The 15,863-nt window shown below is 36.7% G+C and overlaps 2 protein-coding genes across 3 annotated transcripts in view; both read left to right on the top strand.

Annotated features, from left to right (window-relative positions):
• Positions 1-1,784: 1,784 nt before the first annotated feature.
• LOC118271191 (uncharacterized) lies at positions 1,785-5,897 on the top strand. The gene is made up of 5 exons (XM_035587180.2): positions 1,785-1,946; positions 2,111-2,180; positions 2,283-2,388; positions 2,765-2,971; positions 5,623-5,897. Exons 1-5 carry the CDS (start codon positions 1,885-1,887, stop codon positions 5,832-5,834), a joined length of 657 nt encoding a protein of 218 aa, XP_035443073.1. The 5' UTR covers positions 1,785-1,884; the 3' UTR covers positions 5,835-5,897.
• A 5,748-nt stretch (positions 5,898-11,645) lies between these two features.
• The window catches only part of LOC118270964 (rho GTPase-activating protein 6), a 91,991-nt gene continuing 87,773 nt past the window's right edge, over positions 11,646-15,863 (top strand). For both annotated transcript variants that reach the window (XM_050695978.1, XM_050695977.1), the window contains exon 1: positions 11,646-11,936. The gene's annotated coding sequence lies outside the window, so the exon portion shown is untranslated. The remainder of the gene's footprint in view (positions 11,937-15,863) is intronic.

Raw genomic sequence — 15,863 nt, 5'->3', positions numbered from 1 at the left:
CTTTATGCAAATTGTCCGTTCCCCCGCTGACATGGATTCACACTCGAAGCGACGTGTTAACCTTCAGGCGGCTACACGCGGCCGGCGTTCACCGACACGTTCACATATCGACGACGGAACGCTTTTATTTTTCACCAACTTATGTATATCGAGGGAGATAGGAGACTTCGCAACTTCTATAAACGCAATGTTGAAGTATGATCTAGTAAATATATTTCAAGCGTATAGCTATACATAAACATGGAGTGTTCTGAATGGTTAAGGTTTTTAAAATCTGTACATTAGGAGTGATCGCAAGAGCCCTGCTTAACTTAGGATTATGGGTTATTGCCAGCGATTAGTTGCCGATGTGAATCAAAGGTTTAGCAAAAATTTGGGTAAAATGGTACCTAAGTAGTAAATACCTATTGACTCTGTTGAGGCACAGCAAAGGGTTCACATTTATTTAGGTACCTGTAACTAGCGACTTATCCCACGCCAAGCAGACAATCGTTTGTGTGCGTTGGTCCTTATACAACAAACCGAACGAGCCGTACATTATTTTGATCGATGATGACCTTCAATATTGTTCAGCTTGCAGATACGATTTTACGACAAAGTGTATGGCTAAAAATATCGCGATCTCATGATTTAAGTCGGCTGGTCACGCCACCCGCGGTACGGAGCGCAAACATAAAAATTGCTAAATGTCGCTGTGTGTAGGGGATGTCAACTTGAGGTTGACTTTACAAGAATATACTTTTTGTTTACAATGTGTACTTTGGAAATACAATACCGTTTTTGATCACAGGGAAGATAGAAGGGAAAAATCTCCAAGGCGCTCTCTAACACGATGGTTGGATCATATGAAAGGTAAAGGATTCTCGTTGGAAGTCATGCTTCAGCAGGAATGAGCCGACTGGACCGGAGTCACGGCCTCGCAGAAAATGGGCGTGCTTACTTGAGACACGGTTCAATATAAATATGGTTTGATTGATAGTAGTAGTATCGTATCGCATCGTGGGCGCCTTGCTGGCTTGACGGCAATAGACCGAGCTCTACGAACTGCGCTTACGCATGTGCCCATTGAACATACTTCAAGTAGGCCAGCAGCGAACCGCATAATACTATGTTGTTCTATTTAATTTCTATTCACTGACTGACGTCATTATTGGTAGGTACACAGGATGCTCACAAATATCTAGCATGCTTGGAAGTAAGTATTTTATATGAGATTGTATAGCAATGGAGCTATTAGAGAAGAACACAAAAAATGCCATGAGCAAATTAAAATAATTAAAAATAGGAATCCTATGACGAGGTCTTCGTGCGGTTTTAAATTTTTCTTCTGGGAACTTACTCGCAGATCTTGGAAAACGCATTGCCGTGTGTGCCGAAGCATGGCTCTCCCACACTTGAACGAGTGACTGAGCGTTTTATAATCGGAGCGTTCTTCGTGGGTGCTTGTCTACAACATGAAATATTGCTAAACCGTTTTAAATTATTTCCCACATGAGAATCAAAGTTTTAATAACTTTAATGTTTATTTAATGTTCCACAAAGCCACAAGCAGGAAAAGTTTCTCTGAATCAATGTCAAACCGTTGGCGACCCCATAAAAAGTCGAGCTCAACATGCAAAACCGCAATAACTCTAACCTTATTATGAAAGAAACTTATAAAGAAAAATTACAAGCTCATGTTCAGTTGATTACAAAACCTACGACACACAGGAGAGTTGGAGACAATACTTTTTGCAATAATAACTTCTCTTTAATAAACTCTTTACTGAAACTTAGGTTATACTTAAATATTTGGTGGTCAGTGTCAGTGTCATTTTTAACAACAGTTTGTGTTTATTTACCGAAAATTTTAATTTAAAAGTACATAAAATTATAGAGTGAATCATGTCGTTTCTAACGGAATATTTCGACGAGTATCGTCAGCATCCTATAAAGAAGACTAAGATGTAAGTTTCTATACTCAATAAACACTTAATTTTACTCCAAATATTTTCTACATGTTTATTTTGCATTGAAAACTTTGTTTGTTTTGATTGGTGAACATTAACACTTCGTTATATAAAAGCTAGGTTAAATAAAATAGACTCTGTAATATACGTTTATTTCTCAGGTGCCGCCCTGAGCTCAGGTGGGCTAAGTTAGAGGGAAAATGGTTGGATCCAAAAGTTGGCACGCAAGACGTAAGTTTTTTGCACACTTCACTTACCAATATTACCTTTTAAAGCCAATAAGCTTGTACTTTGTATGCTACGTGCTACTAATTAAAGATGTGATTGTCACAGAAAGAATGGTCGGATGATGAGATTGAGGCGTTCATCAAGGAGACTATGAAGAGCATCCGCGGACAGTCCACCTACTACAACTCCTACTGTGCTCACTTGTCGGAAGGTAACAGTACACGCATTACGTAGATGGTTCTGAAACCTATAAGTGGATATATTTTTCATTGCAAAGCTAATTGGTAAAAGCATTACTCGGCTTTTTCGGTTTTCCGAAAATTTCTCGGTAGTAGCACGGAGTCTGGAATTGTGTCCAGTATGTGGCAATAGGCTCGCCCCCTATTACATGGGACTTATAACACAAATGGAGAAAAGTGGGTGTACATTTTATAGGGGCATTACGTGCCGCAATGTGCACCTCTGCTTACCCCTTCGGGGATAAAAGGTGTGCCGTTGTTGCTTGCAAAATACCGATTTCACTGTTCCACCATTTAAACAGTTACAATAACCTAAGTCCTATCTAAAACAAAGACTGTTTACTCTAGATTTCAAAGACCGTCCCTTCGAACCGCGAGTAAAGAAGTTGAGGCCCTGCTCAGAGTTATTTCAAAAGAAGGAAGAGGAGGTGGAAGTGACACAGCCGCTCACGAAGCTTGCCATGAAGGACACCGAGCTGATGAAGGGAGCCAAGGAGCTGTATGAGTTTGACCTGGACAAACCGACGCTGCAGCCACTGCCCACACACTTCAGAAGTTAGTCAAAGTCAAAAGTCAAATGAATTTATTTCAAATAGACCGGGAAGGCACTATTGAACGTCAAAGTAAATATAATAATATTAAATGTCTGTCTGTCGGTCAGTTCTCCAGTGAAGTAGTAAGTGTAGATTCCTATGGAGAAGAACGCACAAGAAACTCTATTAGTCATCAGAACATCCAACAAACTTTAGTCTCTATTATACTCTCTTAGGGGAAAAGAGAGGGGAGGCATTTGTTCTCCTGTTGGACTTCTTTTGGCTGTTGATGATGAAGATATATGATACCATTTCATCTTCAATAATATTATATGTGATCATTAACATCTTTATTATCAGCGGGAAGACGTCCAATGCTGAACAAAGGCGACCTTCTTTGGAGGAATTGTCTTAATCTTCTTACTTAGCAAGCGACTTGGGACTCGCAGTTAGGTTACATAAACACTATATATTTCCGTTGACATTGGCATTGTAACTTTTAATTCTACAGCATTTCCTTTGGCATTGTCTTAGCTAATAGAGTTTGGAAAAAGTTTCATAGTCTGACGTAGATATAATTTGAAATCGTTATAAAGACCGCATAGACTCTGAATAGATTTTGTTCAAATACTATTAGGTATAAGTTATGTTTAATATTAGGTTCTTATTTGTAATTATTAATGTCGTGTTATAATAGTCTTCATAAAAGAAAACATGGCTCATGCTACGTGCATTCGATAGTTTGCATTTGATGAAGCTTGTATGGGTAGGTATCTATTGCTGAAGTATGTAACATTTCTGAGATTGATTACAATATGTTAGATAAATATCCAATGTATACTCGTGCTAAGATTGGTACATGATCTGTTTCGAATGAAATTATAGTAATGAAAATGTTTTGTTTTGCCAACGGATGGACCTCTGACGCAAGTGAGTGTATATTATAATTGTTATCAACAAACAGACTGCATGCGCGAATATTTTTGTTGAATACACGCGGCTAATTATGGCGCACTTCCTTTTGAAATGGTTGTTTAACTAATTATTTTATGTTTTCATTTCGTTTACGATATTCTGTTGCTGTTAACAAGGCTTGCTTCCCTCGCGTGAATTATTTTGATTATATTGTAGCGTGTTTATTTGAATGTAAACTTAGTAATACGTGTTAAATTGTTGGAATTAAGAACAGTACATAGTACGTGTTTGCTTTTAGTGTTAGTTTAAGTAGAAATCTGTATTTCTGTTCTCTGTAATGATTGTTTCATGTATTTAACATGCAAGTAAAGAAGGTGCTATCAATTTACGTACCGTAAGATCAGGTGTTTTTGAGCCTAGGGGTAAAAATTATCCAAACTTTTAGACCAATGAAAAAATTATATACGTTTTATTGTGGATTTCTATTGGTTATAGAATTTGGGTCAAAGTTACCCCGGCCACCGTAAGGTCAAAGAAACACGATGTTACCAATAGTTAGTTCTGCTATTGCTGTCAGGGTAGTTAAATTTTGAGATCATATATTATGCTTAAACATCGTGATTTTACGCTTACAATACGGATGGCACTTCTAACTTATAGTTTTAATATCTATTACTCAATGTAACATGTACCCTACCTATAGTACAAGCGACCAGTAGTCAGCAATGACTGCAGTGGTCAGGTGTCGCATCAATATACACATGAGTGTAACGGTCCTTTTGTTCGCCTGCATTGTGTTGTACCGGTGGTCATATTGTGTTGTCGTGTCAACATTCTGCTCGTTATTGGCCAACGTCACGTCATATTTACGTTCATGTCACTGTTACATGTGATACAACTATTGTACACCTGTGAAGGATATTTATACGATTTATTGGCTCTTGAATTTATTGTAAGCACTTAGGTTATAGGCTTTCTCTCAAGAGGTCTATTGTTAGTCAGATTTTCAGCTCTTCAAATCCAACCACTGCTAGCCACTTCAAAGTTCAGATGTTGAAAAAGCACATTAAACTACCTTATCCCTAAAAGCAGACTGTACCTCTTTTTCCATCTTGAATAATAATGTCTTAATCATCGTATAAATCACAAGATAAGGAATTAATTGTATTCTATCGGCTTATTCACTCAACTGTTTGACGAGAAACTCATGAATATGGGCCTCCCACATCGCTTGAAACTAGTCGAGTTCCTCGTGAAACAGTTACGGGAGAAAGCCGGTATCATAATTAATTTAGCATATCTCACGAAAGTTATAATAAAGATAACGAATCGACAACCACCTTAGGAGGCTAGGGTTGGGTGGATGGATCAAGGGCCTGGTGCAGACCATGAAACGCACTTGTATTGTGAAGTTTCTGTCTCTTGAGCCCTAACCAACGGTAGCTTGGACCATACTTCCGCTACTGGTCGGCTCCTATTTTTATATTTTTAAATATTATTTTATTTTGTATATAAATTTGAATAAATTATAACGAACTAGCAAGCCTGACGAACTCCGTTTCGCCACCAATGATTTTCCCGGTTTTCTGGCTTTTCTCTTGAATTTTTCCAGTTTTTTTTTTTGCTATAAACCTCACGGAGCTCGAGACCTTTCCAACGAATGCAAAACCGTGGAAATCGGTTCATGTGTTCTGGAGTTATAGCGTCAGGAAGGAAAACCCGACTTATTTTTATATAATAGATTAATTATTTCCACAGTTTACGGCTACGTCAGGCCACAACTGTGGCACACGGGCATCAGTGACTACCAGGGCGGCATAGCTCGGCTGGCGTACGAGATGATCCGGGACGACCGCATCCCTCGCTACCACGCCCACAATGGCTGCCGGCCCAAGTGGGGCATCCCCCCAGAAGGGGAGAGACAGCCGGAGCTCGATGGAGCACCGTTCATGGGAGAAAGGCTCTATTAACATGGGAATATTCTAGTTTTAAGAACAGTGTTGCTATAAGAATGGAAAATATTGTTAGATACGAGTCCATTTTTTTTTAATTTGATATGTTTTTAATTTTGATTGTGTGTGGAAGAAGTGAGAAAGATTTTCTGAAAATGTTTTTGTGTATATTTTTGAAAAGTGCTGGTTGAAGCTGACACTGAAATTATGTAAACATTGTAAACATTTGGAAGATTTAAAGTTTCGATCTGTTTCATCAATAAATTGTGTCAAGCTAATAGTTGTTTCTTTTCATCTTATCTAAATTCCTTATACACAATTCCTAGATCTATTTGATAATGCATACTTTGTGCGACAATTTACTCCAATGCTACCTTTGTATGCGTAGGCGCATGGCTACGGATCGTAGAACTATCGTAGCAAGTTGCTACGCCGCGCGTCTCTACGCCGCTTTTAACTATCGATTGTAAAATAAATATTTCATTATTTCTTGATGGTCGATGAGTGTCAAGGTTTAACAAAACTCTTTGTTATAGAGAAACACGCGAGAAATAAAATCTATTTAAAGACACTTCACGCCATCACAACGGATGCGAGCGGCTCAGCGGAGATTTGTTCTCCAGCCGTAATTAATTCACTTGATACTCTCAAACAAACAGCTTTTATATGCTCGTACTAAAACGTTTGCTGAGCGACGCTCATTATCACGCAGTCACGGAGAAATATCAACACGATTTACTAGCTTTCTTTGATATTTCGCATCTTTTTAGTATTTTCTTATAAACTTTAGTAAAGAACTGACGTTTATGAGTGCTCAGTGGGACATCAAACGTTCACTTGTACTAAGGCCTTGTTGAACATCTTGCGAAATTAAGAATAAAAGGTGTTGGAGAATCAATCACTCGCCTCAATAAACAGAAAGTTACGAGTTTTACGAAGAGTATAATATTGTTGAAATGTGCAGTGTGTTGTTTGTTTGGGAAGCAGGAAGCATCTGACAAAGGGACGCACGTGTTTCTTGTTTTGTGTTGTTTCTCGAGTCCGGGAGCTTGTGATTAAGATTCATTGTAATGTTTACTGAATTGAAATGCTTATTTGCTACTATATAAACGTCGCTAAGTAACTGGCTAAGTGATATCATAGTGGTAAACATGCTACTTTTAGTTTACAGCTTTTAGAAATCTTATTTAACCTCTTGTATAGAAGACACAATAGAAAATTCATTGTTTCTCGCACACGACGGGTTAAAGTGCCATTTCGTTTTTTATTGCTGTCGCTAAGTAAGAACGCTTCATGGCCATTTCTTCTGTTTGGAAATACCTACATAAGTTTGGAAATACAAAAAACAAGAAAGAAAATAAAGAAATAAAATCAATGCAACCTAACTGCAGTTCAGGTAAATTTTTGTTTACTAGTACCGAGGGTATACTTTACGATCTTACATACTTACATTAATCTGGTGTTGTGGGTGTCCATAGACGGCGTTATTCTCTTACCATTAGGTGACGAGTCAACTCGTTTACCCCTTATTCAATAAAAAAGTCTCGCTGTTATCGTCAAGAGCTCTTGCACTATTTTCCACTTGAAGTTTGGACGCGGCTGGGTTAATTTTTCTGGAGTAATGCCAAGTGCAGTGCCATTGTGAGTGGCGACGTCACGGTCTTCATTTGTTTTAGTCCTACTATCTGTCATTGCCCCAACTCTTGGACTTTTTGGTCTGATCCCGGTTTTGAAGTGAGAATGAGTCAGACAGGTCTCGTCTAGTGTTGTCGCTATTTTAAGATAGCTTTTGATGTCATCTGCAGTCTACGATTGGCGTGGTATGTTATGTTTTACTGTTACCATATTATTATGTTTATGATGTGTGATTCTTGTATGCCAATGTGCAGATGTCCTGATCCGGAGCTGCGGACTACCTAGCGGGTTTACCGGGGCTCCGGCTCGAAAAGCAGGAGTAGGAACGGGGTGGTTTTTAGTCAGTAAGAGTCTGACATTCCCTCTCGCCTCGTCCAGGCGAGAGAAGTCATTGGATGGTTTTCCCCTCTTAAAAAATGCAGATGTCTTCGATACCTTTGTAATATGTTTTTTTTGCCACAATTTGTATGTGTAAGGAAGTTAAACATGACTGACTTTTGGAATTACACGCGATAAAAGGAATTTTACGATGCATTGTTTGATCTTTGTCCGGACATAGTACTTAGCGGTAACAAAGTTATATTGTTTGTTGTTGAAAGAACGAAATAAAAGCTTGTCATAATTGAATTTCAGTAACTAATGTAAATACATAAAGCCTAAAAAGCCAAATATTTGGGAAAACCAAAAAAGATGTTGACTGAAAAGCACAATATTTGTGTTGTAAGTTGTAACGTCTGAAAAATACTCTTTTTGTAAAATAACATCCTGAAAAGCACGCTGATCTTAATAGATTTACCTACCAAAAGCACAAGATTACAATATGGTAGAAACACTAAAGTGGATGCATTAAGTTTTTTCCAGAAAATGTTACGTGGTGTCCAGCCAATTGAATAATATTTTATTTTAGTATAGTCTTTGAAGTGTTCTCTCTGAAATCCAATTTTCACGACAGTTGCAAGAGTTTAGAAATAGCTGGTAACTTGATCTCAAACATGATTTCTGTCGTGTTATAAAATTATATTAATTTGTACCAGAAATTTTAAAATTAATGTCTCAAAATTGTAGTAACGTGAAATGCATTATGTCTCACACCATAATAAATTCTGATTTTAATTAAGTATGTAATGAAGGCAAATATTGTCTCATTAGATAATTTATCGGATGATCAGTCTAGATTTCCAAAAAGCAATAATATCTATAGTCACTATATTAACAACTATACAAGAAACTTAAAGTAAAAAAAAACCTTAAACTTTTAAGCAATTTCAACAAACGAGATCATCCTTCTTATATGCTGTTACGAACAAAGAAAATTCTGATTTTGCCCATACAATGCAATATCTAGAATGTATTTATTTTGGGGATTTCATACCTAGTGGTGATTGAGAAACACTGTTTTAGACATTCCTAATTTATATAGTGTTCAATGTTCCAACAGGAAAGTCTCGTCAACATTCGCAGATTCTCTTGGAGAGGAAACTCCGCTAATGAGAATTACAGGCTATTTGCTAGATGCAGTCAATTATATTATACCTACGATTTTATTTGTTCATGGAAACGTATTGACGTAATCCTCAATCAACTTTATTGTTGTTCTACGTCTGTTAAGATTAATTTAAGAAAACAATATACCATTCATTAATTACATGTTCCTTTTTAAAAGAACACGCACATGTGGCTCCTCTGGTGTTGGGGGTGTCTATAGGCGGCACGATCGCTTACCATCAGTTTGTCCTCTATTCCATAAAAATAAACAGGAGTCTCCTACTTCGATATATCCTCCGAAGTTACTTCTTTAGAAATCTCCTAACCAAAATTGTTTCAGGGTTAATGCACTGTAGCAGCATTATGAGCTGCTGTTACTAGTATAGAAATACTCATAAGTTTATAAATCACTCAACAACTCTTCACAACTCATTTATCCAAGAATCGTATTTAAAATCATCAGAAGCTACATGTTCCGCCCTGATTAAACACTAAGCTACATCGTTTCATCAGAACATTACTAACTCAATTTACCAAGCAGCAGGTGATTCTCACTTCGTCGAAACGGATCTGTTCTATATTATTATTAGTTTCTCAGAATGTTTCAATGAACTTTACATTTTTGAGAATCCTCTCAAGATTTGTTACTATGTTTAAGAGAAAATGTATTGTGACGGCCCTAAATCATCCCAAATAAGATTGTTGAAGTGATAAATTGCATGTTCTTGGCATTTGGGACAAAGAACATGATGTCACATAGTTTTAGGAAGCGTTACGTAAGCAGCGTTCGAGGAAATAAGTTGTAAATATAAAGAGGAGTCGCGTGTGATCTCCAGGGAGGTCGATTCGACTGAATTTTTAAATGAAAATCGTTTGTGTGTCCATTTGCTGAATATAATTCCGGTGTTTGTTATTTTGAGGTGTTAGTGTGAATCGGAAGCTCCGTTTTAGAAAATGTAGGTTCTTGTTAAAGTAAGACAATATTTTAATTTTAATATTGTTGAATCTTACGGTGTTTCAGTGCAATTTATATTTTGTAGGACCTGAAACTTTCCTAACTGAAATTATAGAATAATAGGAGTTTGAATATTGTTTCTGGCTGTATATATATTGATAATTAAAGCCGAAAAAGCTCGAATTCTCTCTTAGTCTACTTTCCAGGAAAAATATGAATTTTATTGCAAGAACACATAGGAAAAAGTCGTCATCATTCTGACTTTTATAAAAATTGATACAGTAAAACACGATGATACACACACGATAAAACATCTTCATCGACATGTGTTGCCTTCACAACAGTATCGGAAATAACATTGACATTGAGACGAGGCTCCGTGGCCCTGTCCTCCCGGAGGTCAGTTCCTCCCGTTTATTATTTGTTAACCAAGTGTTTACCATCAGCTTGTATATTGTATCACACAGCTGGTGTATCAAAGTGGACTTTTGATGTTCAGATTGGGAGTATTATTAAGGAAAATGTTTGTTCAAGCGGTATGTTAAATTATTTTAATAACTTGAGTATGAGTATATTTATAACATAATAGCCCCAGCTTCGCATGGATGCAATGGTGATATATTATGCATGTATTATACATATAAACCTTCCCCTTGAATCACTCTATCTATTAAAAAAGCGCATCAAAATCCGTTGCGTAGTTTTAAAGATTTAAGCATACAAAGCGACATAAGGACAGAGAAAGCGACTTCGTTTTATACTATGTAGTGATATATCTACTGAGGGTTCAGCTAAGTGTGTATTTGGTCCTATCACATGAATTTCGACTATATTTTAGTGTTACCTACAATCGAAATGGCTGAGTAGAATGGATGTGATGAATATCCACTCTAAACAGTGTTTATTTTTTTATTTTATTCTATGAGGTGTCAAGTGATGAGTAAACTGAGGAAAATTGAGTGGTTTCTACGTAAACATGGCTTGTGAGATTGCGCATCCGATTTTTCATGAAACGTTTTATTGATTTGACACTGAAAGTCAATTAAGAAATGCAATGTTCTAAGTATTTACTGATATAAAACTACAGTGTATATGTACAATTTTACATACATACGTAAAGTAGGACAAGTTTGCTCATATTTTCAGCATTACTTACGACTGTTTAGGATTAGTTAATCCGAGTCCAAAATAAAGTAATTTAAATACGAGATGTGAGCAACACTACAGTGAAACTAATCCCCGCGTCAGTCAGATAAGTCACAATGTAGAGCTGTGTGACGTCACGCTGAAACTAGGTTCATCGTCTACGATCCCGTTTCGTGATTAGCCATTCTCTCTGCTCTCAAACGAATAATTATTGTGATACTATTTTAGATACATTTCAAAGAAGCAGCCGACAAGCGTGTCAACACAAATACCCACGTCGCAGCGTCTAGCGGGAGCCGCGCGAGCTGCGCCTGCGACCCGCGGCCTCACTCCCATTCCGGGCGAACCTTCGCAAGCTGTACCGTATACCCGTATATACCCGTACCGCATCATATCAACCGGACCAAAACCAACATCAAAATAACACAATTTTATGTGCCATTAACTAAAAGCCAAATCAGCGTTGGCTCCACTCGGTGACAGCAACGCGACAAAATACAATACCACCAATATGTACCGCTATGTAAACAATCCGCGGCGTATCGAAATGGCCCGGCCGCAATGTTGGCGTGTTTGCCAAAGGTTGGCGATGACGTCGCCCGCCACCAGTTGGCACGGCGCGGCCAGTTTCAGTGGCAACCGCGCGTGCGCCGGCCGGACCGCCCTACAGTTTTCCCGCCTAAGCGACCGCGAGTGACATTTGATTTTTTGAAAATCGAATCGCCGCGTTTTGTTACCGTTTCGGGATACCGCAGTGATTTAGTAAAACACTCAGTGTGCAAGTGATTGAATATCGATAGCATCGATACATCCGCATTGTCTTGTGACTTGGATACAATTGATTGTATTCGCCAGTGTCCGGTTTCTACATCCGCGGAAGATTTCGCACGGACGCCATGGTAATATATTTCACTTTACTAGCGAATGCAGTACAAGTAAATCTAGTTGTAAATCTCTTGTGCCGACCTCGACAGGTGCAAAGACCTTAAGCCTTAGTGCTTATTTATAATTTTATTGGAGTTGCGTCCAACTGGCCGATGCACACACATTTTATCCGAGTCGTCAACAAGTTGATGACACGTTAGTGTGACGTTTAGAAATCCGGAGCTTTGCCTGATTTATCTAAACAGATAAAATATTATTTCGAATAACATTTTTGTAGCGAGATCTATTTGGGAGCTAATAACTATTGCAATATTATCGCGCGATGAATGTTTTATTCAACGAGGAGGCAGTTTTTCATATTAAAATGTTAACTATTATAGAAATGTCTTTATGTTCCTTTATTTAAGTAATTCTTAGTTCACAATGAACTGAGTATCTCACTAGCTTAGGTCAAAAGTAAAAACTCAAAGGAAATCTGTTCAAACTTTACCTAATGGAGTAAACTTGAACATAGGATGCATTCATGCATTGCTCACACAACCTCTTTGTAAATTAGGTACAATAAGTTTACAATACCAGCCTAATATCTAGCAGGTTTATAGGGGCTCTGGTGCAAAGAGCAGGAGTAAGAGCTGGGGTGGTTTTTAGTCAGTAAGAGTCTGACACTCCCTCTCACCTTTCCCAAGGTGGGAGAAGTCATTGGATGATTTCCCCCCATTAAAAAGCCTAATATCTATTTTTTTGTCAATCGTTGAAAATTAAATGACTTTCACTAGGAAATAGAAGATGACCTGATATCAATCAAAGCAACCTGATCTTAAATTAGTATTCTATGGTATTCTATGTAATATCATACAAGACCGGGTTATTTTATCTCACATTGAACTTTGCATTAATTCACACAAAAACAAATGTCCGTGAGATCACTCCCACGATTTATTTTCTCCTTTCCTCGTAAACATCGCTTAAGTTTTCATTGTTTTATTTAGGTTAGGCTTTGAAAGCTACCATCGAACATTTTTGTTTTAGGTCATACCAGGGTATGATGATAGATGATGTACGAATCTTGCATTAAATTAAGACAGAAAAATTCGTCAATAGAACTAATAAAATATTGTATTGTAATTAGTTAATACAAATGAATAGCGTTGCTAGTCTCTAAAAAGATGATGATATGAGAAAATATTAATTTACAGAAACTTTATAGAACGAATGAACGAATGTTAAAAATCTATCTTTATCCAGTTTTGGATTGAGATATCTTATTAATATCGACCGTTAAAATTATAGAAAAAAAAATTTTTGCTTTTTAGGTGCTCAGACAAAATGTCTGTTAAAGGATGTTGTTCAAAAAACCTTGAAGACAATAAAATCCGCATCCTTCTTTAGAAGTTTTTAAAACAACAAAAATCAAAGCCAAACCAAGCCTTTACCGTCAAGGTGTAAACCGGACACGTGGTAAGCAAGATCTTTGTACAAATGTACAATACTTTTACAACTGAACTTCAAACGGGAACATTACAGTGGCAGCCCATAATTTATTACTTCGTATCTCACTAAAACTCAATGATTTACTCAGTGAACAAGTATTTTATTACCCGTCTAATCCCTTAAACTATTCAATCGATATTTAAATCGGTAACGAATCATTTAAATCGATGTTCAAATAAAATATTGACGATTCTTGTTTTGATCGATTGGTCGGCGCGGTGAGAATGTGTTTATTGATCGTGTTTATGTGGTTTTAAATTATAAATTAGTGTTTTTTCTGAGTTTTCAATCACCCCAGCGCAACCTAACCCTTTTAAAATCTTTACTGGTCTTATCTTCATTATCATAAAACAAGGGTTTAGAAGCTTGAAGTGGATCACGACAAGGTTTTATGAAAATGGCTAGGCTATAATAATATGGCTGAACAATGTTTAGAAAACACTTCGATATCAACCTTCTTTAGTTTGAGCATCAAGCAGCTACTTATTACCGTTTGATTTCGCATTTAAAATATTAGATATTCTACCGATTAATTCTCTGCATTGTGTATCAGTCAATCGGTCTTTATTGAGCCGATTCGATATTGTGTAATTATCTTACACTTCAATATTTTCTCTTTATTGAATATCTGTGCGTACAACATTAGCCAATACAAAAAAATAGCAAATGAAGTTATTATAAATTACGTCTATTATAGAGTGAGACAGCACTACGTCTGTCTCGCTCGTTTCTTCGTCATCTGTCATTGATTATCTAAAAATAAGATGCGCTGGAGTGCGCGAATTCTAGAATTTTTTGATACATTCGAATTGATGGACACAAGGCGGAGCCGAAGTAATGCTGATTGAATGGATCACGGGAGATTTATCTCGTAACAGGGTGATTCTAAACAGATACATTAGAAACTAATTTTAATTTGTGTTTTTGGTTATTTTAGAATAAGGAATGTGATTCCGATTACGTGTTGAACGAACGATTTCCGTTTATATTGAAGGGATTTTTAATGGCGTGTTATTGCTATCATTAAATCGATTATGATGCTATCAACCTTAATATAGAGTCAGACAATACGGTGAGTAATAACAATAAATAATGTTTGTTTACCAAAACGTTCGGTAGATTACATTAATATTCAGTGATGTTCACATTATCTGCAATGTAAAACAAAGATAGATTGGTTTCTGTCTATTTCAGTCTAGTCCAAAGACGGCTGGATAGATTTTCGCGAGGTTCAATTTGGTTCGTGTTGCACATGCCCTAAGTGGTCCTGGTTGAGTATAATTATATATTTAAATGACAATAATCACATTACCTTTCCTAACAAGAAGAAATAACGTTCTACAAGTTTGTTACAATAAAAAACTAATGAGTAGGTTGCGCGACGTCGCCGTGTCTGCGCACGTTGCTCATGATGAAAAGTCCCTCCGTGACTCCATTAATATACGTGAGTGAACCATGTATTTTTTTTAATTTAGGACGATCACGGTGTATTTAAAATAATAAATAAAAAAAATAAAGTTGTGTTGCACTTTTGTTTATACACGTCTCTCTCTAATATACAAAATTATTTGCTCCAGTTAAAAGAAGTTCCTCTTCTCCTATAATTATTATAATGTTCCTCTTCTTCTTACCTTTATACATTTCTTGTCATCTTCCTCTACTGTCCTCACAAAACTCATTCATCTTTCCTTTGATGGTTCTATAATTTCATCTATCTGCACCTAAATTCAATAAGCTACATATCCTTCTTAAATTTTACTTAGTAATAATTAACATAGTATTCAAAACAGCTAAAATTAAAGGTTTAATCAAATCCTTGCAACAGATTTTGGCTCAAACAAGTGCCCGCTACTACAATTCGTGTTCCCTCACAATCAAACTCATCTGTAAATCAAATAATTTAATATAGTAGCCTGTATGTGGGTTACACAAACGCATCGATAGCACCGCCATCTGGCGTGCCACACCGACACCCTTTGATCTCTGCATCGACGCGAGTCAAACATTTTACGACCGAATCGAGAATCGATATAATATCGATATGTTATGTGCAACACTATTTGTTGAGCTACTCCGTACTCGTAATAGTGTTTACAATCGAGTTTACCGTTTTGTTGATTATTATGTTGCAGAGATTGATTATAAATATATAGGTAATCTTTATTTTGTTTGATGTTTTGAAGATTAATTTTATTTTGCAACATGATAGATAGGAATGAGCAAATTATTGCAATACACCTTTATAAAAAGAGAGAATCATGCTGCTCGTGATGAAGATTCCCTCTGTGACTCGAAACTAGTAGAGCTTTACTTCATTTTACGTAAGTAAACAGTGATTTTTAGTTAATTTAGTATGTCTTACGATAGTTATAATAAAAAAAAGAGAAAAACACTTTCACACTCTTATCAAAATCCCAATATTTGTGTTTATTTTCATTCTCATACAAGTA

Source organism: Spodoptera frugiperda, chromosome 9, assembly GCF_023101765.2.
Source record: "Spodoptera frugiperda isolate SF20-4 chromosome 9, AGI-APGP_CSIRO_Sfru_2.0, whole genome shotgun sequence".
Taxonomy (NCBI): domain Eukaryota; kingdom Metazoa; phylum Arthropoda; class Insecta; order Lepidoptera; family Noctuidae; genus Spodoptera; species Spodoptera frugiperda.
This window is presented reverse-complemented; position numbering and strand designations above follow the sequence as displayed.

Coding starts and splice junctions, on each gene's coding strand:
- LOC118271191 (XM_035587180.2), top strand. CDS start 1,885: ATGTCGTTTCTAACGGAATATTTCGACGAGTATCGTCAGCATCCTATA. Junction 1,947..2,110: donor CCTATAAAGAAGACTAAGAT/GTAAGTTTCTAT, acceptor TTTATTTCTCAG/GTGCCGCCCTGAGCTCAGGT. Junction 2,181..2,282: donor CAAAAGTTGGCACGCAAGAC/GTAAGTTTTTTG, acceptor TGATTGTCACAG/AAAGAATGGTCGGATGATGA.